This window comes from Pteropus vampyrus, unplaced genomic scaffold (assembly GCF_000151845.1).
Source record: "Pteropus vampyrus isolate Shadow unplaced genomic scaffold, Pvam_2.0 Scaffold177, whole genome shotgun sequence".
NCBI classification, from domain to species: domain Eukaryota; kingdom Metazoa; phylum Chordata; class Mammalia; order Chiroptera; family Pteropodidae; genus Pteropus; species Pteropus vampyrus.
Genome location: NW_011888958.1, coordinates 2,436,074 through 2,461,415, shown reverse-complemented (window position 1 = coordinate 2,461,415; position 25,342 = coordinate 2,436,074). Strand labels below are relative to the sequence as shown.

General features: G+C 35.6%; 2 protein-coding genes and 1 pseudogene across 5 annotated transcripts in view; 2 read left to right on the top strand and 1 right to left on the bottom strand.

Annotated features, from left to right (window-relative positions):
* RBM25 (RNA binding motif protein 25) overlaps positions 1–23,601 on the top strand; it is a 44,405-nt gene extending 20,804 nt beyond the window's left edge. For all 3 annotated transcript variants that reach the window (XM_011370913.2, XM_011370911.2, XM_011370912.2), the window contains 13 exons: positions 2,731–2,916; positions 4,231–4,284; positions 4,507–4,590; positions 8,041–8,327; positions 9,682–9,904; positions 10,015–10,104; positions 12,310–12,383; positions 13,619–13,769; positions 14,412–14,736; positions 15,103–15,377; positions 15,696–15,794; positions 16,872–16,919; positions 20,445–23,601. In XM_011370913.2, the coding sequence (XP_011369215.1) occupies positions 2,731–2,916; positions 4,231–4,284; positions 4,507–4,590; positions 8,041–8,327; positions 9,682–9,904; positions 10,015–10,104; positions 12,310–12,383; positions 13,619–13,769; positions 14,412–14,736; positions 15,103–15,377; positions 15,696–15,794; positions 16,872–16,919; positions 20,445–20,537 (1,989 nt within the window). In that variant the 3' untranslated portion in view covers positions 20,538–23,601. The remainder of the gene's footprint in view (positions 1–2,730; positions 2,917–4,230; positions 4,285–4,506; positions 4,591–8,040; positions 8,328–9,681; positions 9,905–10,014; positions 10,105–12,309; positions 12,384–13,618; positions 13,770–14,411; positions 14,737–15,102; positions 15,378–15,695; positions 15,795–16,871; positions 16,920–20,444) is intronic.
* Positions 599–714, bottom strand: LOC111746141 (annotated as a pseudogene).
* A 1,128-nt stretch (positions 23,602–24,729) lies between the features above and the next one.
* Positions 24,730–25,342, top strand: part of PSEN1 (presenilin 1) — a 58,615-nt gene continuing 58,002 nt past the window's right edge. The window contains exon 1 of one of the 2 annotated variants that reach the window (XM_011370910.2): positions 24,730–24,888. The gene's annotated coding sequence lies outside the window, so the exon portion shown is untranslated. The remainder of the gene's footprint in view (positions 24,889–25,342) is intronic. The other variant, XM_023537056.1, reaches the window with a different exon arrangement.

Genomic DNA, 25,342 nt, shown 5'->3' with positions numbered 1-25,342 from the left:
TGTATATGATTAAGTTTCCAGAGAAGTTCTTGTTTTGGATTCTAGAAGTCAATGCCCAAGAGAAGAGCTGTTTTTCAGCTTTACCACCAGTGGGTTTACTTTTGAAGCTTTTTAATTCTTCTGAAAAGAACCAACTAGGTGGACCACACAAACATCTCAGATTTTCAGTTGATTTCTGTAATCCTGTTCTTCACCTTTTACTGCTCAGTATTATTGAATGTGCTTTCAGTTTATTAAGTGGAAGGAGAGACTGGAAATCGGAAAATTGTTTATGGTTGAGGACCCAGAGATAGAGCAAGTTGAAACTAAAAATAACTTTTCATTCCATGACATATCTGTTTATTTTTGTTTTTCTTACAGTAGCCATCATTTAAGAGATTTGGACTAATTTTTCCTTCTAAACGTACATTTTCTTTAGAGATCAGAGGGCAATAGTCATTTGCAAGATAGTGTGAATTAGTTCATTCCAAATGCTGTATTTCTAATTTAGGTAAGACCAGCTCTGCTAATTTTGAAATTTTAATTTAGGCTGGTGGTAGTAAGGAATTTAGGGGCTATAAGTATTTTTTGATGAGTAGGCCTATGTTTTTATTATTTATGCCTACAGCACCTGGTCTTCCTAGGTGGTCTCCCATCTAAGTACTAACCAGGCCCGACCCTGCTTAGCTTCCAAGATCAGACATCAAGCTTGTTCAGGGCGGCATGGCCATAGACCATGGACCATGGCTCCACTGGGGTGCGAACCCAGGACCTTCTGCATGTAAAACAGACAGGCTAACCACTACATTATGGAACCATATCCTCCCTTTGTATTTATTAACCCCACTTTATCCTTATGCTTAGAAGAGCATGGAGATGGAGGGAGTTCATGGAAAGGAATTTAGAATGTAAGAGGGAAAAGCTAAAGACGGCCTGGATACTCTCCACAGTAAAGAATTTAGGTCTCAGCAGCTGAGGATTTGGGCTGAAATAGCCATGTGCGTGTGTCTCAGCACCTACAGTTTCAATGACAAGTTACTGGAGTGTTCATTCTTTAATTTAAAATGAATACAGAAAAAGAGTTTTACTGAAGGTATTTTAGTGAAAGCTTCATAAAGACCTTATTGTGATATATTATTAAAGTAAGAAAGCACCTCACCACAATTATAGTTTACAACATTTTTGGTGAATTTAACAATTTAATTACAGTCCTTGGGTAAAGCATCTTGTCTTTATCTAAGATGCCAAGTAGAAAGTTGGCTACAAGAAGACTGGATGAAGAAGCAGATTTGAGAAAGTAAGGAACTCTTAGAGTGGTTAGTTTTATAATACCACAGTGACCTAAATGGAATTATCTCTGCCATAACCTGTTAGCTTTTTTTGTTAAATGGTTTAGGGCAAAGTTATTCCTTTTTCAATTTTGAATTTTTTGCCTTCTAGCATAGAATCTTGCACACAGTAGGCACTTAATTTGTTGAGCATAGTTATTTAAGAAATAGATGCTGTTGAATAAGTATTCGTTGGAGATAGCTTTCAGAATGCTGGTGGTGAAGAAATCACTCCTAGCTTATATACCACAAGGCATGAAACTCATAATAGAGTTGTGACCAGGAGCCCACATTTGTGCAGAAGAGCATTGTTCATGTTTGTATATCTAAAAATGTGTATGGTATACTTTTACCAATTAAATTGATAAATACTTTGGGGTATGCATGTGTATATAGTTTTAAGTTAGAAGTTTTTGTACACATAGACCTTTATGTTTATCTTGTTGCTTCTTTGTCATACTCTTCCACCTTTATAAGTTTTAAGAAGAGGGGAGTCGAGAGTAACTGGAAATTATCCAAGGTTTTTAGGTCATTCTCTAAATTTTTGCTTTGAACTGGGCTAATTCCTTTACTAGGGGACTTGCAATAAAACTTAGAAACAAGAAAAATAGCACATTAGAAGCTAGTAATTTTCCCCCCACATTAACGCAGATAGCAATTGACTTTTTAAAAATAATGAAGTCTTATAGTCAGGAGCTTATTTGTGAGAAACATTATAAAATGAATTTTGTATTTTTATATTTTATAAAGTTACACATGCAAGTCATGAGAAAGACTTGAGCAGGGCTTTGAGTTGATTCCTTCTTAGTGTATATGATTCCTATAAATAATATTCCCACATATAGAGATAGGAAGCAGAAGGGGAAAAAGCCATCATTTCAGCCCCTGACCTATCTCATGCTTGCATTTTGTTGTATAAAGCTATCTAGTGTTTTTTTGTTTGTTCACCCTACACGTGCTTTTGTTTCAAATAGTGATAGCATAGTGTACATAAAACTGGATTTTGCTTTTTTTCACTTAAAGTTTCAACTTTTGAAGAAGTTAATTTCTTAGTAAAAGTCTTTTTGTTCAAGTATTGAGCAAGACAATCTGAAGAATTGTGAAAGCTTGCCAGATATTTTGTGCAGTGTACTAGTCCTGTGATTTAATCTTTCTGTAGTTGGTTAGGGGTCAGACTTAGTTATTAAGGGAAGAAAGGAAAAGAAAATGATGAAATACCGGTATTTAAGGAAAAAAACAATAAAACAAGTCTAGTTTTATAAAGTTAAGAACAAAATCAAATCTGTGTTTAAAAGGACTACAGTGCTGTTTTGGAGAAAACATGTTTGTTTTGTATATTAACTCGATTTAGAATGATTTTCTTGTTTGATTTACCCCCCCTCCCACTCCTGAATTTGCCTTGTTATTATTATTATTTTTTAAGAATGCCAGGCCAGAAACTGTCACTAATGATGATGAAGAAGCCTTAGATGAAGAAACTAAGAGAAGAGATCAAATGATCAAAGGGGCCATTGAAGTTTTAATACGAGAATACTCCAGCGAGCTCAATGCCCCTTCACAAGAATCTGACTCTCATCCCAGGAAGAAGAAAAAGGAAAAGAAGGAGGACGTATGTGTTACTGATTTCTGACAAGAGTCATTTCTACAGTTTACTTTTTTAGTGTCACTTTTGTGCTTTTTACATTTCAACTTTTGATGGGAAAGCAGAATGACTAGCATTTATAACAATATGTTAAGCCTAACTTGACCACGTTTTACCGATTAACTTCCTAAGTTTTTTACCAAAACATTCCTGTTTCTGTGTTTGAAATGCACTGGCATGGAAGCTTGTGCTTATCTGTGGATTCAAATTAAGAAAAAAAAATTTGAGTGATGAAGTGTAGGAACTCATATGAAGGGGTAAAGTAAGATATTTTTATCTTTGCTTTTGTTTTTGTTAGGCAAAACAATGCCAACCCCTTCATAGCCGTACTACCTAATTATCCTTGTTCTGTCTCTGCTTCAAGCAGGATGCCGGTCTCATTCATTGAGGATATAAACTATGTCTCATTCCCCTCTATGGACAATAATGCTGTTCAAATTTGGAACTGGAGGACTGTGAAAGAGCAGCACTAGATGAAACACTTCTTGGTGTATTATATTATCACCACTCTTTGTCAGACCAAGCTAGTTGAACAGGGAGTCCACATTAAAAGAAAATGTTTGGTTTTCTTATACTCGAAATTATGACGAGTATTCTTTAAAAGTATTGGAAGTATGTTATGTGCATGGATTGCATATACCATAAAGTACTCTGGAACGTGATTTAATAACAGAACATGAGATGTAACTGGCAGATACAGTTCAAACTATTTTGGATTTCATTGCCTTAGTAGGTCATCTTCAATTTTCTTTGTGGCCAAATACATTTCTGTTATTACTTGGCTCGTTCTTCTTCACATGGTCATAAAAACCTGTCTGGTGAAATGCTGATAGTTGGGAATGGTAATTGGTAGAGTTAGGCAGGTACAGAGTAATCGAGGCCTGTAGAGTGTTCTTTCTCTGCCATTAATGGTAAAGGAGAAAATAACTAGACATTTGGTTGATATGGGCTGGGAGGAGATCAAAGAAATCCTGCTCTATGGCGGGAATTATTGGTACATTTTCTTGGTATGATTGTTTCCTCCATCTTTGAGGGAGAGCATCAAGGGAACAGTCTCATTAGTATGAGACCCCTCCTTATTCCATTGCTTGCAGGTGTTAGAAGGAGAGGAGGTGGTGGATTAATGGGAAGAGTTAGAGTAAATCTTTTTTTTTTTTAGTTAAGTAATTTGAAATCAAAAGTCACAGAAATCTTGCATTACTTACAGTATATAGAGCATTGTTTTGCAGAATATGAACTCTTGTGCTTTTTTTCTTAAAGTCTTTGTGGATTTTTCCGCAGATTTTCCGCAGATTTCCGGTGGCACCACTGATCCCTTATCCGCTCATCACTAAGGTTTGTTTACATTGTAGGCTTTGACAATAATTATGTTTACTGCTAATTGCCAAGATTTGTGATTTCTGTCTGATTTTTCACTAACTTAGATCATTAAATTTGTTATTATATAAGATCTTTTTATTTATTTATGTCTTTATTTTGTAAGATCTGTACAGAATACCTAACCTTTTTTATTAGATTAATCTTTATGCATTCTCTCCTGTCCCCCTTGTCTTTTAGGAGGATATAAATGCTATAGAAATGGAAGAAGACAAAAGAGACCTGATATCCCGAGAAATCAGCAAATTCAGAGACACACACAAGGTAGTATTCTTGTTTTTTTCACTTGATACCAATCTAGACTTTTTACAGAATCCAAAGCAAACAGACAAAAAAAAAATCACCTTACATTAGAATATAATTTTAAATGCTTTCTTTAGGTTTAATTGATATTTAGATAGAAACAAACAGAAGATCAATACCGTAGAAGGCCAATACCATATTAAAGTGGTCCTTGACATATTGTACTTAGTTTTTTTCAATTACTGACTACTCTACAGTCATCTCACTTTAATATGATTGAGAGCTAATTTTATTTTTAGATTTCAACATAAACATCAAGGTCAGATTTAAACTAGATTCAAGGGGGCAGAATAACATACACTGTATGTAGTGTATTTCGGGGGCAGTTATTTAACTTAATCTTAGGAAAACCTTTAGAGCTGAGATTAAAATTTAAGATTTATATTTGTATAGATTTAAGTTGAGAGGGGGAGATTTTAAAAAGTAGGTCAGTGGTTACCAGACGTACCAAATTTTAGATGCATGGAAGAACTGTAAATGCCCATAAAGCTAATCTATTCATTGACCCCCACCATTATGATAGAGATCATATGGTGACTAATGCAAGATGAAACACTCAGCTTGGAAAGTAACAAGGAATAGGATGTAAGTATGAGCTTCTGTTTTTTATTATATTTATGGATGCCCCCTCAGAAAAATATGCAAAGGGGTAACTGGCTTGGAAATGGGTATTTGTGATAGTAAATCCCACTCACGAGTTTTGCCTATTGAAAGCTTCTCTCAATGACAGTGCATCTGTGAATGTTCGCTGACGTTGATGGTGATGCTTATGGACGGGGGAAATGCAGACATTGCATGAAAAGTATTTTGATGTTAAAGATACTGTGTTACTGTTTCTTACTCATAAGACTAAGTGGCCTTTTATTTAGTGAAATGCTAAGTGTTCATTTTTTCTTTTATGTAATCTTATTCTTATTGCTTTCAAAATTCCAAGTTGACAGTTCATGCCATTGAGTCAGTGCTGCTGAACACTTATTATCCAGGCCCAGCCCTAGCTCACATACACAGTGCTTTTTCAGGAATTACATGTCGAAAAGCACAAATGCAGTTTTCCCAAATTGATTTTGAGAGTTAAAAGGGTAGTCTGTGGGAAGTCATTAGAGAGGAATACTTTTGGTTAGGTTCAGTACTCAAATTCAGGGTCTGAGTAAGCTTGAAAATGGTATATAGTTGTGTGTGTGGTTTACCCCGTTTTTTTTTTTTTTTTTTAACCCTTTTCTTGCCTTTGTTAAGTTTTGGGGAATTTTTTTTTTTAAAAATTTATTTCAGGTTTTTTGTTTCGGGTTTTGAGAAGCTGTCAGGCATTTGACTGCCTTGGATTTCTTTCACTGTGGGGGGGAATGTTTTGAATTTACGAAATGTGCTTTTAAAAATCAAAATGGAAAAGAAAAACTGTTCTTTTTATTGGGTGGTATGGTTAAAAGAAATGTTTAAAATTTGAGTAACAAAAAATGAGCTCAGTGAACCTTTGCATGTTTTGGTATGAGTTTATTAAATAACCACAGACTGTCAGGGTATCAGCGTGGCAGGGGGCGTCCATTTACAGCACGGACGAGTCTGAAGAGAGAATGAGGTAAGATTTATGATTTTTTTTTTCTGTCCTTTTCATTATTTCTTTACTTTCTTACATCTTTTTAGACCCACTTCATATCTTTTTTCTCTCCAGTTATTGTCTTAAAATTACATATATATGTGTGTGTGTGTGTGTGTGTCTATTTACTGCATATATAATCTTTTAGAAATGCATTTATTATGGACCAGGACCAGATTCATTCACTTTTTCATTTACTTAGAACAAAACTTTTGAAATGAGTTTCTAAACAAATTATTATTTACATACGTGAAACTATAATAAGTAGCGCAATAAGCAAGAGTTAAAAAATTGAGGAATTCTACAAAAGAAATTATTATTGGAACAGCTAAAATAATCTGTAAGTATCTATTATCTCAGAAAAATACAAATTTCTTTATAAGTGTATGATACTGAGGTAAGTTTTATGTAGTCTAGCCTCATTTTACAATTTAAATTTTTATATTCCATTAGAACTGTTTCAGAAATTAGAATTTGACCCTTTAAATAGCTTTCAGTTTCTGTCCTCTTTCTACCATTTCTTTTCTCTTCCTTTTGTAATTTCAATGTATTCAGTATTGGCTTTGCCTGCATTCTACTTTGATGTAGACTGGCACAGCAGCTGAATATATTGATTTCTGATGCATTAGCTTTTCTTTCATAATCCTCTATCAGTTCTCTGATCCATGAGCAACAGAAAAAGAGTATAACAGGTAAGATTGCTTTTTAAAGTTGTTTTAAATGCTTTACATGACTGAGAAAAGAAAAAATGCACATTTTATAATTACAGTTTAAATTTTATTTCAGTGACTCTAAACATGGAACCAAAGGGATAAATGTGTTTTATTTTTGTTTTGTTTTTCCTGTTTGGGGTATTTTTTTTCTGAGTTTGTGTAGAAACCATGTGATAACACTGGTAATCTTGTCAGGGTACAAACTTGGTCTGACTTTGTTATTTGGTTTATTTGTGAACCATGTACTTGCTCTTCCTCCCAGAAACATAGCTTGTAGGCAAGGTTAATCCAGTGTTGGCGATCCATGTCCTAGCACAGCATCTGTAAGTTAATATGTAATCGTTCCTTCCAAGGATGGATTTATCACTGTTGATTTATTTTTATTGTGTTATAGGCATAATGGGCATAAATATGTTGCTTTTACAATTAAGTTAAATGAAAATGTGAGTTATGTACATTTTTGCTTGAAGTGAGTGGTTTTCAAACTTTCTGTATTTGTTGGGTTGTCCATCTTGTAATGGTGGGAGTAAATGTTTCCATAGATGATAAGACAGATCTTAGCTTAATTCCCCTTGTCTTTTGGAGGGTGGTCAAACCAGAGGGCAGATTATTTAGTTGTGTTACAGTGACCTGACTCTCCTTTCCCACTTGCCCTTTAAAACATTCAACTAATAACCTTCAGGTAATGGGAAGTCTGGGGTTATAATTAGTATCAGTAGTCCCTCTGATTTACAGAAATTCATAATGGGAAGAATTACACTTTAGTCAAGTGATTGTATTTTTAGAAATTATTATGAATCAGCGCATCTTCATGGTCATTTTTGTTATATAATCATTGAGTGGCCAGTCACACTTGACACAATCTCCCAGCATCCAAGATTGGAGATTCCTGGTCTGTATAGAATATATGGTTTTGCACGAAATCTATCTAGTCTTGTGATTGCTTCAGTTTAATTTGTCAAGGAAAACCACAGCAAATATTTAATAGTAAAGTACCAGTGGTTTGGGTTTTTTGGTTGTTGTTCGCAATATTGGGCATCGCGCCGGGAAAAATCTGAATACTGGAGCTACAGAATTAACTCTAAAAGTACTTTTATTGGTTTCTAGAAACTGGAAGAAGAGAAAGGCAAAAAAGAAAAAGAAAGACAGGAAATTGAGAAAGAACGGAGAGAAAGAGAGAGGGAGCGTGAAAGGGAACGAGAAAGGCGAGAACGGGAACGAGAAAGGGAAAGAGAACGTGAACGAGAAAAGGAGAAGGAACGGGAGCGGGAACGAGAACGGGATAGGGATCGTGACCGGACAAAGGAGAGAGATCGAGATCGGGATCGAGAGAGAGATCGGGACCGCGATCGTGAAAGGAGCTCAGATCGAAATAAGGATCGGAGTCGATCTAGGTAAGGCTTTACAGAAGGTACTGTTTTCCTGAAAGCTTTAATAGAACTGCAGGTTAGCACTCTAGGACTGTTATCAGAAATTCCTTAGCCACAGAGCATGCCCCGCTTGCTTTCTCACACACATAAAAGGTTGGTTAAAATAACAATTTCCAACTTTAGGATTAGTTTCTATCTGAAGGTGGTGTTTAACACAGACCCAGAACACAGCAACTGTCCGCTCAGTGTTCTGGACAGACAAGATTCCCTGTTGTCTCCGTGGCTGGTGGGCATGTTTTTCTAATCATTTTCACTGAGGTCCTGGATGCTGGGAAATGAGCTCTAGCACCACTACTTTTAGCCCCTGGTGTCTTGATGTGGCCCTGTAGCCTACTGGATGCCCACAACTCACCTCCCATTCTATATTTACTCTATTTGTGGCTCTTAGTCATTTCATCTTGGTTTAGTTTTATTTAAAAATTTTTCTTAATTATATTGATTTTAATGGATGAATCATCTCAAATTCTTTAGGAATGAGGTGGAGCAAAAATGAACAAAGGGAAAAAGTAGAGAAGGGAGAAAGGAGGGATGAGAGAAAAACCTTTTTACTAAGCTAGTTTTTTTTTGTTTGTTTTTTGAGAAAAAGTAAGATTTATAGAAAATACCTCTAGTTTTCAAGTATACATTTCTGTGTTGCAGAAATTCCACCTTACTGTAGCTGAAGGGGAGGACCACTTTAGGTCAGTTCACCAGTTGCTGGAACTGGAAGTCCATTGCTCTTAATCTTTACTGGGTAGTAAAATTCTTCCCTCACTTCCTCTTCTGGAATCACCATTATTGAGAATTTGACGTGTGTAAAATCAGTGTTCTTATACTTTTACTACAGCTATGAATCCATAAATAGGATATTGTTACATATATATTTGTATTTAGATCCAAGGCGTCATACTATATATATTCTGCAGTTTGGTTTTATCACTCCAAATTAAATATTCGAGAACTTTTCATTGCTGATACAGTTTTAATTTATCCATGGAACATGCCAAAATGCTCTTCACACCGTTGCCGGCACCTTTATTCCTTGATCACTAGTGAAGTAGACTATCTTTTAACATGTTCGTTAGTGCTTTGTATTTCTTATAGGGTTTTTCTTTGTTTTCTGAGATACCAGTAAGCATTAACATTGAATTTAGAATACAGTTCAGAATTTGAGGCTAGAATTATACCCTTTGTCTGTCTGCCACATATAGAGGAGTTTACAATTCTGCAGAAATCAAATGCTAAATTTTGGCTTGTGAGTTTGTATATTTCATAATACATGGTGTTCTTTGTTTTTTAAAGGAAGACAAAGACTGACAGATTTTTTTTTTCCCCATAGAGAAAAGAGCAGAGATCGTGAAAGGGAACGAGAGCGAGAAAGAGAAAGAGAGCGAGAACGAGAACGAGAGAGAGAACGTGAGCGAGAGAGAGAGCGAGAAAGGGAACGAGAGCGCGAGAGAGAGAAAGACAAGAAGAGAGACCGAGAAGAGGATGAAGAAGATGCATATGAACGAAGAAAACTTGAAAGAAAACTTCGAGAGAAAGAAGCTGCTTATCAAGAGGTAAATTGAGTAAATGCTTTTATTCTTAAAGCTTGGATACTTAGTAGCTAAGTCAAAAATCTTAGAACACTTCGAATACATTGTTAAAGTTGTGATGATTTCTTTTTTAGCGCCTTAAGAATTGGGAAATTAGAGAACGGAAGAAAACCCGGGAGTATGAGAAAGAGGCTGAAAGAGAAGAAGAAAGAAGAAGAGAAATGGTAATATTCTAGGTTAAAAATAAGTGATTTTCAGATGAAAATCAGATCAAATCTTTACTGTTAACTAGAAGTAACTTTATAATTAAAATGTACAAGCTCCCAGTATAGATAATTTAGTTTACATATTTTAGTAACCTTGAGATACTTTTCAGTGCACCAAATTTTTTTTCTTTTCCACATTTTTGCTGACTAAACAAAATTATCTTTTTTTGCATACTTTCAAAGTAAATCTGTCATAGAGTAATGTATAAAATGAGAATTTATAGAACATTCTTTGATTAAAAATCTGCAACATTTTTTAATTTGAAGAAATTTTAATATTGCTCTGTATTGGTGTAGTACATTCGAAGGGAGGAAATAGTGTCATGAGAAGACCACTGTTTTTATAAATCAAAATTATTGTCTTCCATATTTAACATTTATGGATTATAGTTTTTCCTTAGGTTATTCTTTATTCTTTTGATTACATAATAATCATAATGCATATTGTTTTTTACATTTATATTGCTTGATAAACTATAACAGTGAAGCAGTTGGCATAGGTTGTTACTAAGTAAAATGACAAATTTATCATAGTATTTGCTTCAGTAGTATGTTCCATGTGTTCTGTCTTTGCCAGAATTTCATGAAAGTTTCTTTATCTCCAGTTTGGAGATTATTCTTCCAAAAACTTCACTGAAGTTAGGAATCTTCTTCAAATAGCTTTTGAACATGAGACATAGAGGGAATTGTTGTAAGTAACCAAAAGCGTGCATGCAGCAACTAGATAGATAGTATGGGCTTTCTGGATAGTACGTCCTCTAACGTCATAGAATTATTTTAAATAATTTTTATTTTCCTGGATTGTAGCTCCCACCCTAGAATTCTTTTTTCATTCCTAGGTTAGAAAATAGGAGAGAATAATATAGGAAGAGACCTAATTATTTTGAAGAAATGTTTACCATCAACAACATTGTGTAATAGATTTGAAATGATCTTGCTTCCTAAAGCAAAGCTGAAACCTGTCTTTCTAGAGAAAAATTTCCCATTAATTTTTGAGAACTTTAAAAAGATCCAGTTACAAAGACAGTTACTTGCTCATTATAAAAATGTTAAAGTAACAATTACCTGATATAAAAATAGAAGTTTCTACTCTTCAAGAGTCGTAGCTTATGTTTTTGTTTTCGTATTTACCTATGGGCCTTTCTGTGTTTCATTTAGATATTTGTACGTATTGTCGTTGCTGCCTAACAGCCTGCTTTTCATTCATTTGACAAATTTCGAGTGTATATTATATCTCAGCCTTGTGCTAAACACTCGGCGTACAAGAATAACTAATGTTTCTAACTTTGAAACAAGTGGGTAGTATTGTCAGAGAGATAAGGTACTGTAGCATGTGTGAGAGTGTTTAAGGTATCATAAAGATGTGTTCACCGTATTGTGGGACTAGAAAAGGAAATGACTAATTCTGTCTAGGGGAGGAGTTGGTCATGGATAGATGATTAGTTTTTGAGTCTTTACAGAGGTGGCATTTGAACTGGGATGAAGTGTGTTAAATTATTACTGTAGTCAGAAACCTATTATTTGCTTTGTAAATAAAATAGTTGTAGATACAATTGATATAGATGTAGGCTGTATACTTTTATATATTACATATTCATACATATATAATTCTTAGAAATAACTGCTGTTAAATATATATTGTATTTGAAATTCCAAAAGGAGGAAATGGTTCATGTACTTTCATGGTTTGTATATTCATAAGTGAGGTAGGCGTTACCTTTTGATTGATTTATGAACATGATTTACATTTTCAGTCCTGCATTTCATAAAAAACTACTACTTGTAGCATCATCTATCTACAAATGAAATATAAAATATTTTTGTTCAGTTAACAGATCCAATAAGATAACTTTCGGTTTTATTTCTTGGTGTGCACAGGTTTCATTAGAAAATTACTGTACTTTGACGATTATATTCAGAGAGGATATTTATTGTAGCATACTATATGTGGTTTTTATTTCACAGATAAGTCCTAAATCTAACTTGTTTTATGAGTAAAAGACAAAAATATCTACCATTGTTTACATTTAATATGAAGTATATGAGAATTATAAAGTTCATGTGGTATGGATAAGAAAAATCTCAAGAAAGGAGGAGAGGATAATCTAAATCTAAATGACTTTTATGTTAATTTTACACATTTTGTTCTTCATTTCCTCAAAGGCAAAAGAAGCTAAACGACTAAAAGAATTCTTAGAGGATTATGATGATGATAGAGATGATCCCAAATATTACAGGTAAGGAAGCGTTGCTTTTTGAATTGATACTTTCAGCTTTTTAGTAGCTATGTTTTTCCTCGTCTGTCAGATTGCAAGTTCTCACAGTAGAATAAGAAAGAGATCTTCATGTTCCATCTTGTATTCACCCCCATAGTTGATATGCTGTTTTCAGAGGGGTTGGACAGTGGGGGAAAGAGTTATTTGAAGAAGATCAACAATTCTATGCATCTTTTTGGGGTGCAAATCCATAATAATATAACAGAATTTTTCTTTGTTTTTTAGAGGTCCAACTTTTATATAGCAAGTTATAATTAATCTGTATAATAAAGTGCTCTAGAAATTTTTGTCTTCAAATATTTCAAGAGTGTCACATAGCAATCCAAATATCCCCTTGCGTCCCATTGATATTGTGAAGTGAGAGTTGTGAAGCCTGCCTTCCCTCATCTCTTTGTTCCCTTGGCATTTCTAAACTATTCTCATTCTAGCATTTATGACGCCGTGGTAAAATTGTTTGTTTTGCCCCCTCCAAACTATAATTTCTGAGGATGTGGGCAGTATTTTGATTTTTAAAAAATGTCTCATGTGCCTCACATGATTTAGGCATGCAGTAAAGGCATTTACTATATAGTTAAATTTAATACACTGGAGGCAAAACAATAAAAATATTGGAATTAGCAAATTGAAAGAATGCCAAGGATTTGACTTGGTAGAAAATGAAAAACAGCAGTAAAATTACTGAATCATGAAATAGCAGTTCATAATTTTAACATTCTGATAATAAACTGCTAGATAGAATTTCTGCTTTCTGTTGATTCTGTACTACTTCTGGAATTTTTTTTCCGAGAGAAATAATTGATTTTAATTGAAGATATATAGCTATTTTTTGTGTTATTACTACATGTGTTAATTTTTCACAACTTGGCATCCAAGAAAGCAAGTTACACGTTGGGGTTTCCCTATGGAATAGGCACAAAATGAGAGCTTTCTTCTCTCTGAAAGCTACTTCTCTACTTGGTTTAGACACGTATTTAGAAAAACTTAACAATGAGGCATGGTGATAAATGATAAGACTGCTCACTTAATAAACAGCAACATTTAGAGAGTACGCTGTCTTGGGTGTTCTACAGATACAGAACATTTAAGAGTCTTCAGTCTGTTAGCATGCATCTTTTAATATTGAAAGAAAATGCTTTTGGAGATATGTGTAATAGTTGATCTGAGTATTAAATAAGGCCTGTTATTTTCTTTTGCAGAGGAAGTGCTCTTCAGAAAAGATTGCGTGATAGGGAAAAGGAAATGGAAGCAGATGAACGGGATAGGAAAAGAGAGAAGGAAGAGCTAGAGGAAATCAGGCAGCGCCTTCTGGCAGAAGGGCACCCGGATCCAGATGCAGAGCTCCAGAGGGTGGGTTACTATCACATTCATAATATTCTTATAGTATTATCATGTCATCTTAAGTAAGCCAGCTATGATGCAGTTTAGTTTATAAGGGAAATGCACTTTTATGCTTCATGGATCTTGCTGTTTTGGGGGAGATTGTTAGTACTTTCTCTTTATTACACAAATCATCAATATTAGTCAATTTACAACTTTAATTATTCTAAACATTTTCCAAATATCTTACTCAATTATTTCTGTGAAGTATTAAGTTAAATTGTGTATGACCATGCTGAGGATTTGAGTTGCCTTTTATGTATTATCCATACTGTTCTAAAATAAACTTCTGGTTATAATTTTTTTAATAAAAATATGAAAACATACTTTCCAGTTTGAATTAGGTATTATATATTTACTTTTGTTAATGTAAATGGTTTATACAAGCCATTGAAGAATGGTTATATATGTAAAATATTTGAAAACATTTTGCAGATTACCCAAGTATACTTTACAGATTTACTTGGCTTTCTGATTATAGTAGCAGGCAGTGTTTCATTATTCCTAATATAAAAGAAAAATTGGATTTTATGAAAGATAATGTAAAACAAAAAGTCAGCTAAATTGAGTATAGTTGTAGTTTGAGTTTATCAGATTATTCTGTTTTTTTAGATGGAACAAGAGGCCGAGAGGCGCAGACAACCACAAATAAAGCAAGAACCAGAATCTGAGGAAGAAGAAGAAGAAAAACAAGAAAAAGAGGAAAAACGAGAAGAACCCATGGAAGAGGAAGAAGAGCCAGAGCAGAAACCCTGTCTCAAACCAACTCTGAGGCCCATCAGTTCTGCTCCATCTGTTTCCTCTGCCAGTGGCAATGCAACCCCCAACACTCCTGGGGATGAGTCTCCCTGTGGTATTATTATTCCTCACGAAAATTCGCCAGATCAACAACAACCTGAGGAGCATAGGCCAAAAATAGGACTAAGTCTTAAACTGGGTATGTTTGCATTCCCTTCCTTATTTCCTTTGTTTTCCCTCCTGCAAATACTTAAATTTTGCCTTAAGGAAAAAATAAATAAATGCTTCTTGGTAGGTAGATAGAAAAATATTCAGATATGCCTTTCTAGCTCATTATTGTTTTCATAGTTCTGCTAGTGCTCCTATATCTGCAGCTGCCTCGAGTTCTGAGAAGAAGTGAAAAGTTATATTTTCTAGCACTTGTGAGTAGTGAGTTATTTTTTACAGTTGGGATCTTTCTCAGATTTGTGGAAGTATATTTTGCACTGCTTTCAAGGGATGGTGGGTTGTAAAATGTGACATTTGAAAATTAAGTCGTTATGCTAATATAATGTTTTTACTGTAGGTGCTTCCAATAGTCCTGGTCAGCCTAATTCTGTGAAGAGAAAGAAACTCCCCGTAGATAGTGTCTTTAACAAATTTGAGGATGAAGACAGTGATGATGTACCCCGAAAAAGGAAACTGGTTCCCTTGGATTATGGTGAAGATGATAAAAATGCTGCCAAAGGCACTGTAAACACTGAAGAAAAGCGCAAACATATTAAGAGTCTCATTGAGAAAATCCCCACAGCCAAACCAGAGCTCTTTGCATATCCCCTGGATTGGTCTATTGTGGATTCTGTGAGTAGCAAATTTATTTCATCATTTTGTTGGAAGTAGTTTTGAATTTTGCATACAAACTCAGTTGATTCTGTAAATAACAAGTAGGGATGATAATGTGGCTAGAATCTTGACTGGCCAAGAATTTCATAGATCGTTGGGGACATCTTGGTGGTACTTTTGAAGTCTTCATAAATTAGAAGCAAATAATTATATTTTGATATGTATTTGTCTTAGTTCAGCTATGTTTTAATCTTATGGAAAATCACAAGGTTATAGACTTGATTTTACTAGATGTAATAAAAATCTCTAATTTTGTAACCATACTTTATTTTGTAGATATTGATGGAACGACGAATTAGACCATGGATTAATAAGAAAATTATAGAATACATAGGTGAAGAAGAAGCTACGTTAGTTGATTTTGTTTGTTCTAAGGTTAGTGTTTTTCTCCCTTCACCCCCAACACTAATTAAAACTTTAAGATATTAGATACTTTCTAAAATAAAAAGTTTTCCAGAGCCAAGTCCATGATAGTTTAGTTTCAGTTGAGAGATTCATAGCTACTTAAATGAACCCTCTACTCTATTTCAGACCTCCCACGCTTTCATTTCAGAAGGGAGTGGAGGACAATTGCTAGCTGCTGCCAATTTTGCTCTCTCCCTGCCCTTGAGAATGCCTTGCTACTTTCTTCTTATTTTAATGGTTATAATGCTGCTGAAGTGCAGTTGAAGTACATACAGTCTCTAATGAAGTACATTAGAGACAACTAATAGCTTGTCTCATCAATTCCTTTGTCAGTCATCCATCTTTTAAAGAGGAGAGGAGCAAAGTAGTTTCTTTCATAGCATAATAATAGTCGGTGTTTATTGATTGATTATTAATGTGTCAGGCTTTATTCTTTTGTTAAGCATTTTATAGGACCTTATCTTTAAACCTCCCAACAACCTTAGAAAGTGTAAATTACTTATAGTATCCCCATTTTAAACGCAAAGAAATTGAGACTTAGGGAGAGATTGTGTCTTGAACATAGTCACATAAGTAGCAGAGTCAAGTCTATAAAACTGGAGGTCTTAAGCACCAGGGTATACCACCTCCTGTTGTCTCTTGAAGGCAAAGTTTTGTCTTTAATAAGGCAGTTGTAATAGAAGCACCATATTTTTGTAAAGTAATAACTAAATCGCAGTCTAAGGAAATGCTATTTTTCCACCAGTACTACTCTTTTAACATTAGGAATTGCAGATTTAGGCTGTCCTTTCCACTTATAGTTATTGTAGCATTAAAACTTTTAAGTCTGGATTTGAATTAGAAAACAGATACTATAATGATTAAGATTCCAGGTTATGGTGTCAGATTTCCATTCAAGAGAGTAGAATTTGGGGAATAAAGAAATTTACAGAAAAGTTCTTCAGCCATAAGAAATTTCCATATTAGTTTGAGGATACCTTGAAATTTCTTGACTATATTGCTAATTTTTTGTTTATTTTCAAAATGACAATTATTTGTTTCTTTTAGGTTATGGCTCATAGTTCACCTCAGAGCATTTTAGATGATGTTGCCATGGTGAGTTAGAAGTTCATTGTTACTAATATTTTAATTAATATCTATGTGAACAAACTTCTCTGAATTTGATTTTCTACCTATGTTGATTCCAAAATCATCTTTTTATGGGCTTGAATTAAAATTTGAATATGGATTAAATGAAAATAGAGGCACCCACAGCAAGACATCATTAGACAACACTAAAATGAGGGTTTTTCTTTTTTCTTTTTTCCAACCAGTCTCTCCTTTCCCCACCTTTGGTGTTTGTGTGAATATAAATATAAGTCCTGGATCTATTAATACATTTAGAAAACATTCATTAACTATTTACTTCGTAGAGTGATGTGTTAGGAGCATAAAAAGGTGGAACATTGGAACTATCAGAAAGAAAAATATACCAATATATATACCCTTATATACTTGCTATAATGGAGATGTTTTAAATGGGGCAGAGGAGATAGAGTATCTGACGGTGTTGAGTGCAGTTAGGGAATGCATCCAGGAATTACCATCTAAACTGAGACTTGAAGATTGTAAACTATTTTGTTGCTTGGACAGGTGTCTCTTGGGTCAGTAATGGTTAAACATCAAATTTCCAGTTGCATTTAATTTGGACTTTAGAGTAGAGTCAGTGGTTGCATTATCTAATATTGTGATTTTTGTGAGGAAAGGAAGGAGGAGAAGAGTATTGATGGTAAAGGTGAGAGAGTGATCAAATGGACTGTGAACTCCAAGCTAGGAGAAAAAGTCCATTTCTCTCTAATAAAAAGCACTCAGACATGAAGAGTTTCCTGGGTTGGCTCACAGGGGCTTCAGAACCCTGGTGAGTAAAGCAGTGAGTCCTCACTCCACAGATCGCCAGGGGGTTCTGCTCCCCATGTTGGAGGTCACAGGGGACCTGGGCGTGGCTGTGCAAACAGCCAAATTCATTTTATCTGCTGGAGGTGTAGCTGTGAACCCCAGCTGGAGGTGACGGGGATAACACCAGAACAGAGCTGATGGTTTGAATGAGTCAGAGTCTGCTGGATCTAATAAAGTTGCGGGAGGTGTGTTAGAATGACAACTGGGAAAGTTATGGAGAGTAGAATGTTTAAGAATACAAATGGTGGATCAGTCCATATGATGGCAAGTTGCAAAATATGGCTGTGGGAGAGAGTTTCTGGGGCAGAGCCAATGTCATTGTTTGACATGACTTTAATTTTAAGCTTGGGTCTTACGCATAGAAATTGAAATTACTGTATGTTGGGAAATGGGTTGGAGAGAAATATAGGAACCACCTGCCAATTTGCTCCTCTAATGCGGGTGAAAGACTAGGCATTTGCTAGACAGCTGCTGTTGGAGTGGAAGAGTGGTTCTGTACAATCTCATGAACCTCAATGGAGATATTGTTTACAAGGATGGAAATAAGCAAAGATCCAGGAGCTTCTCCTTTCTTTGAAAGCTAAGGCTTAAAAGTAAGGAACGTCCTGAGAAGGCTCTTGGAATGTCAGTCAGGTTCTTTAGGGGACATACCAGGTTTTCATTTAAGATAAGGAGATGAAAACGATAATGAAAGAAGTTAAGGATAGTTAGTATAAAGTAGAATAGTGGTCCAAAGGACAGAGTGGGAAGGTAGCAATGGAAAGACGAATCAGGGAGGAAGAAACCTCAAGCAAGGTAATACAAGATGACAGGTGACTGGGGGACTTGATTTTGAGTTGCAAAGTTGTTAGGGAGGACGTAGTGGGATGCCTAATCAAAAGGAGTTGTAGGGTTGAAATACTTTATGTACAGGCACTATGTGATGTTTAAAGCCAGATAATTCTACTGCCCAGCCAGCCTGATGCAGCTTTTTAGATTTCCTGATAAAACATTTGTGAAAAGTTTCTTGATTCCATAATCCTGAGTCTCAGATAAAAGGAGAGATATGAATAAATCCCAGCCCTTGGAGGTAGAATCTAAACTTTCCTGACCGTCCAGCCTCTTTAAAAGATGAGCCTTGGGGTAGAGAGAGGGTTTTATAGTTAGACTTGAGTTAAATTCTTTTTTAAAAATCGGCATTCTAGTTTTTGGCCTTGGCAGAATTTTAATTACCGTCAGTGAAGATTTTCTTGTGTCAGTGTTAATCTATTTTGATCTGTTCAAATATTTTGATGTTTGAAATACTACTACTTAGACTACTAATCACTTATATGGTTTTGATTATTTTTTGTCTCATTGATCATAGTGAGGAGACCAATTGAGCTAGGTTTTCAACCAGTTCTAATAAAAGCTTATGGACCCTCTAAACATTTCTCATATAAATTAGATGGAATTTTTAGCCCAAATAATATTTTGCTCTTATTAAAAATATGACCTTTTAAACTGTACCTTTCCTCAGGCATTTTATACCTGTATCTGTATTTCCAAGTTACGATTTCCATGTTAGTGTTGCAGCAGTTGTTTTGAACGACTGATCAAGTGTGGCTCAGAGAAGTCTGCTTAGAAGTTCTTTAATTAATATCATCATTGAGAAATTTAAGGAAAGTTATGAAAATCAAAATTTCTGGCTCCTCTTAGGCACTTACTTACTGATCACGTAGGTATTGGGCACTTTTCAGAGCACTTTGTACACTTTGTGCATATTAACTTTTTAAATTATGAACCAGTATGATGTATCTGTTTCCTTTATCTTACTGATAAGAGAACTGAGGCTCACTGGTTAAGTAACCCAACCAAGGATATTTAACTAGTAAGAGGCAGAAGTGGGATTTGAACCCAAGTAGTCTGGCTAGAGATCCAGTTTCCTTAATTCCTAACCTGTACTGGCAACATTAGGCCACAAATCATTATGGTAGTGATGTCCTGAAGCTCAGTCATAGCTGCCCCCTATAGAAGGAAACATGATTATTCCATTTTACCTCACTACAGGTCTGGTATAGAGGGCCGAATATGTGTGTGGGATGAGGGCAGGAGTAGTGGTTAGGACATGATGCACCTAACTCATAAGTAGATAGAAATATAATGATTTATTCGCCAAGGGGAAATGACCTTTTTTTAATTCAGTGGTCTTGTGACACTCGTCATAGTAGTTTATTTACTCTGTTTACTGTATCCAAGACACTGTATTAAATGCTTTACATATATTCTCATTTAATATTTAATTAAATGCAACATCCATAAATATTAAGATTATAAGGTTGTTTGTAGGGGGGTAAATGAGATACTCTGTATTTAGTTATTGTGTAGTTGTACAACTAGTTCTGCCTAAATTACAATGTTCTTTGTAACAAACATTTGCTTTCCTCAGGAAATAGTTTTCCAAGACATAATAAAGATAGTATTTGTAAAGGTAAAAGAATAAAAGTTGGATGGATCAAAAATGTACTGTGGTGTCAGTATTCAGTAAGCCATGGGATTTTGCTGAATGCATTTTGGGGGGGTAATTTACATGTACTGTTTAATACATTTCTCATGCTGAACAGATTTCCTTCAAGTCTATTGAAAGTATCACTCGCTTTTGTTGGGGGATGCTGATTGCTTATCTTACGTGTGTGTTACTGTTTGTTTTTTTTTTTTCTCCTCTAGGTACTTGATGAAGAAGCAGAAGTTTTTATAGTCAAAATGTGGAGATTATTGATATATGAAACAGAAGCCAAGAAAATTGGTCTTGTGAAGTAAAACTCTCTTTACACTTAAGAGTTCCATTTCAGATACCATCTTTCCCATCCTTCAAAGGACTTTGAATTTTTCTTTGTCTTCAAAGACATTTGCAAGATCTGTAATTTTTTTTTAATGTAGAAAATGTGAATTTTTTTTGTCCTCCAATTTGTTGATGCCTTGTGTACTCTCTTGGTTGTAAAGACATCTGAATCCTACTTTGGTTCTCTTTATACTCACCAGGTACAAATTACTGGTATGTTTTATAAGCCGCAGCTACTGTACACAGCCTATCTGATATAATCTTGTTCTGCTGATTTGTTCCTTGTAAATATTAAAATGACTCCCCAATTCTTTTGCAGAATTGCACTTAATATTGAACTGTACTGTAAAGGAACCAACACGAACAATTTTAATTGAAAGAATACCAGTCCTTCCTTCCCTATTTGATCAGAATTGGCAAGCTTTCATGAAGGCATGAAATTAATTTTTGAAATTAGAGTGCGAAAATTAGCAGACCATCCATTCCTACTGTATCTGTATGAATGTGTTTGTGTGAATGTATATATAAAAGTGTTACTTTGCCCTGATTTGCTTTGGAGGGCTCCCGTAAACATGTCCTAACTGAAGAATAGAATCGTAAAGGAAACGTGGTATTGTGCCAACCCAAATGTCTGGGATAATTAGGTTATTAGTCTCCCAGAGCATGGTATTCTTTTCTGGCAAGCAACAGTCTGTTGAATAGCATGGGGTTCTCCTGTTGATAGCTGGCTGCTTCAGCCTCTCTTTTTAAGGGACTGTGAATCACTGATCCCCTGCCCCTCAATTTCATTGTGCAGAGATGAGTCAGATCCTTAGATTCTGGAGAGCTTTATTTAATGCATTTTTGCACTAATTGGTCTTTAGCTTAATTTTGGTGTACCCCTTTTGTTGGGAAAAAAATGGAAAAGCATAAATGAGGAAAAAAAAACTTGAGAAACAAAAGATAAAATTAGGCCATTTGACAGACTAGGAAAATTTGACAAAATATACTAGGAATTCAGCATGGCATTTTACGTTTACATCTTATTTCTAAGGATAAAGTAAATCATTTAAGGCAGTTACCACTAATTTTTTGTTGTTTTTGTTTTGATAAAGGGTTTATAGCTTGTGCTTGTGTATATACACACACACTTTGTTTACCTCTGCTCATCAAAGTTTGAAAATATACTGATGTTGTTAGAGACATACATTTCTTTATTGTAGATCAGAACTTCACCAGGGAGCAAAATTACCTGAAAACGTAACGAGTTTTAAACAGTTCTTAACAGAGTAGGTGTGGCTATTACCATGTCTGAGTATTTATTTAAAAGAAAAATAAAGATTTGGTGGCGGTGGGGGGATGTTAAAAAGCATAACTGAGCTTGAGTTATTAGATTTTTTTACATCTTAAAGAGGACATTTGAAAACACTGTTCTTAATATTGGACCATGACATGGTTCTATTATGTAAATATTTCAAATATTAAAAATGTATATATTTGATCTTGGGGACTCATTCTTTCAGAGTCTTATTAAATAAATGGCATCATGCTGTAATTGTGCAGTGCATACTAGAAACTTAACTTGAAAATATGGGCTAAATTAATTTTTATGAATATTAGTGACTGAAGGGCAAAGAGGATATTACCTTATTTTAGATTACTCTATATGTCTATGGAGATATCTCCTTTTAGTGTTATTATATAAATTCTGGTTTCTCAAGGGAATATTTCAGAAACATGCTCCGTGCCATTTACAAATTAATTTACTAGCCTTTTTTCAGATTCATCCTCACCCCAACACCTTGTTTGAGCAGTTTATCATGTCTGTCTTCTCTTACCATATTACTGCTTCTAAAGCATGTTAGGTTGTTTTTGTTTAACCAAAATTAGCATGAAGGTTTATTCAGATGGATTTAATTTCCCTTGCTTTGTTTTCTTCTGCTCTTTCACAGTATTTATCTTATAGGGTGAGTATCTGAAACCCTTGAGGATATACATCGTCTACTGCATAACACTTCCAGTGAGATTTGCCTCAGGATCCCAAGTTCATACATTAACATTTCTGCAGCAGAGCAGGAATGATCAGTCACTGGGTTAAAGACCATTACATTAGTAGCTTAATGTCAGTTCAAGTCAGGTTTTGCCACTAACCTTAAACTTTAAGGTTTTCAGAGTTTGTTTTTCAGATTTGCATATAAAGAATTAGACATGTATAAACTGGCATATTCTAGTGTCTGGGAGAATACACATAAGAAAATTTCTACTAAGTTGCATGAACTTTCTGGGTTGCAGTCATCATTTGCCCATAGCCTAATTTCAGTTTTGGGAACCTTAGATAATCCATATTACCCATTCAAGTTATAAAATTATACGAAAATTTGGCAGAAAACCAATATGCTTTTTCGTCATTTGACCCTCTAAATAATTTAAAATATGTACATCTGTTTACAGGAGGAAAGATAAGTTATTTGAAGTAGTTTCTTTAATCAAACTTGAATGCCTGTTTAAATCACCTGATGGAATCTTGTTAGAATACAAACTGATTTAGTAGGGCCAGGATGGGGCCTTAGGATGATGATGATGCCAGTGCTAACTGATCCAAGGAGTACGCTTTGATTAGCAGTTTAAGGTACCTACTCAGTACTAGTATTTTATCCTAAAAGACTACATAAATGCTGCTTAATTTTTAAGTAGATTTTAAAGGGAAAAACATTTTTGAGGCGAACAGATACTTTGTTCATGAATGTAAAATAATCTTCCAAAAATGCCTGAGAACTCAATATTATAGGCTTTATTCCTAGCCAGCCCCAGAACATTTTCTCCTTAGAGAACTTTATGTTGTTACTTATTCTGAATCTTACAGTGCTTCCTGGTAAACCTATGTAATAGTTGAGGCTAATGGTTTTGTGGAGAGTTGCTGTTTCAGGTACTCATCAGGCAAATACTAGGTATGGTGGAAAAATTGAAAAAACAGCTTGAGAGTCAAACTGGACTAAACTGTTATTTTCTTCTTTCATATGAAGTAAAAAAAAAAAAACTTATGCAAATAAATGTAAGTAGGTATACAATGTGTATATGAGGCTTATTTACCCAGCTCTAAGACTGCAGAATGGTTTGGTGTCAAAATGGTTACAAATTTTTTTAGGTTATATTTCATCTTTTTATTAACAGTATGAATTGAGAAATAGTTTTTGTTCAGCAAAAGATGGTGAATTTGACTTGTGAAAGCCACTGGTTATAAAGGATATGAGAAGGAATCCCAAATAGCCAGACAGTCTAGATGTCAGGAAGAAAATGGGAAAATTCATATGTACGTTTCAAACTGAGGAACTATTAACATACTGTAGATCAGAGTGAACTTATTTTTTATAAACGTAGATTTTTTTTTGAAATGTACTTACATTAACATTGAAATACTTATTTGCATTTGCTTACATTTTCATCTTAATTGACTGATCATTACCTTTCATTTTATTACTTAACTCATATGCCAAATTAGGAATGGCAATCTAACATGCCCAAGAAGATAATTTCCATAAACAAAAATGAATAAAAATTCTCAAGCCATGTTTGAATTAAATGACACTTCCAAGTCTGTTTACTCTGCCACATTAAATATTAGTTGGATCGATGACTTAGATCATCGTGCGCCAGATACTTAGGTTTGGAGATTACAAAAACAAGATTTTCAGCTCTATGGAAGTTCACCATTTAGGAAGACTGGTTCTTAAATTTGGAGTCCAAGAATCCCAGCTGGCATTTGTTTAAAATACAGTTTCCCGCCCACCAGAAGTTTTGATTCATTAGGTAGGGGGTGTAATTGCAATTTTAATTAGCATCCTCTTGGTTGTGGTGCGGCTGATTCACATTGAGAGGTGTTATAAATAGGCACCACAGGGAAACGAAAGAAACGTTAGTCTTAAGATGCCATCGCTTGTAGGCCAAGAGAAGCACACGCCGAGCTCAGTTTACATAGAAACTTGGTCCTCCCCTCAGCACCGGTCTCAAATCCCTGACAACCTCGACCCCTGCTGGCACTCTGGGCGCACTCTGGGCGGGTTCCTCCGGGTGGGAGGCTGGCTGGAGCGCAGGGTTTCTCCAGCCATCTTAACACGCCACCGGAAGCCCTGCCCCTTTCCCTGGGCTCCGCCCTATCCCTCTAGGTCCCACCCCTCCGCAGGCAGACCTCCAACGACGCCAGAGCCGGAAATGACGGCATGGGTGAAGCCTTTTGGGCGGGGTCTGGACCCGTCAGCTCCAAAGGCTGCGACTTCACATCGGAAACAAAACAGCGGCTGCTGGTAAAGGAACCTCAGCTGTGAGCGGTCGGCGTCTGCGAGGAAGGAGTAGGTGCGTGATGGGGAGTCCGGGGAGAGAGGAAGGCGTCCGTTATCCAGTGTCGACACAGGCGGCCGCGGGCAGGGTCCGGCTCTTTGTCGCCGCCGGGGCGGCGGAGCCGGTGTCCTCGAGGATGGGGAGCGGGGCGCGGCCGGGCGGAGACAGAGGAACCCCGTGTGGGAAACAGGAAGGGGCGACCAGTTATTTCATGAGTTCCAGGCGAGGCACGCGGTCAGGTTAAAGAGAGTACCCTTCCGAGCCTCGGTCCGGAAATGCTGGTGTCCCGAAGATATCTCAGGGCGCAGGTGCCTTGGGCTGGGATTGACCGTCTTGACTCGAATAGAGCAGGAGAAAGAGGAAGCGCGTTGCGCTGTCTGGTTGAGCAACTGGTGAAACTCCTCGCCTCGTGCTTTGAGTCTGCCCTTGTAAAGGGGAAGCTAGTGGCACTCAGGGCTAACTTTGTTAT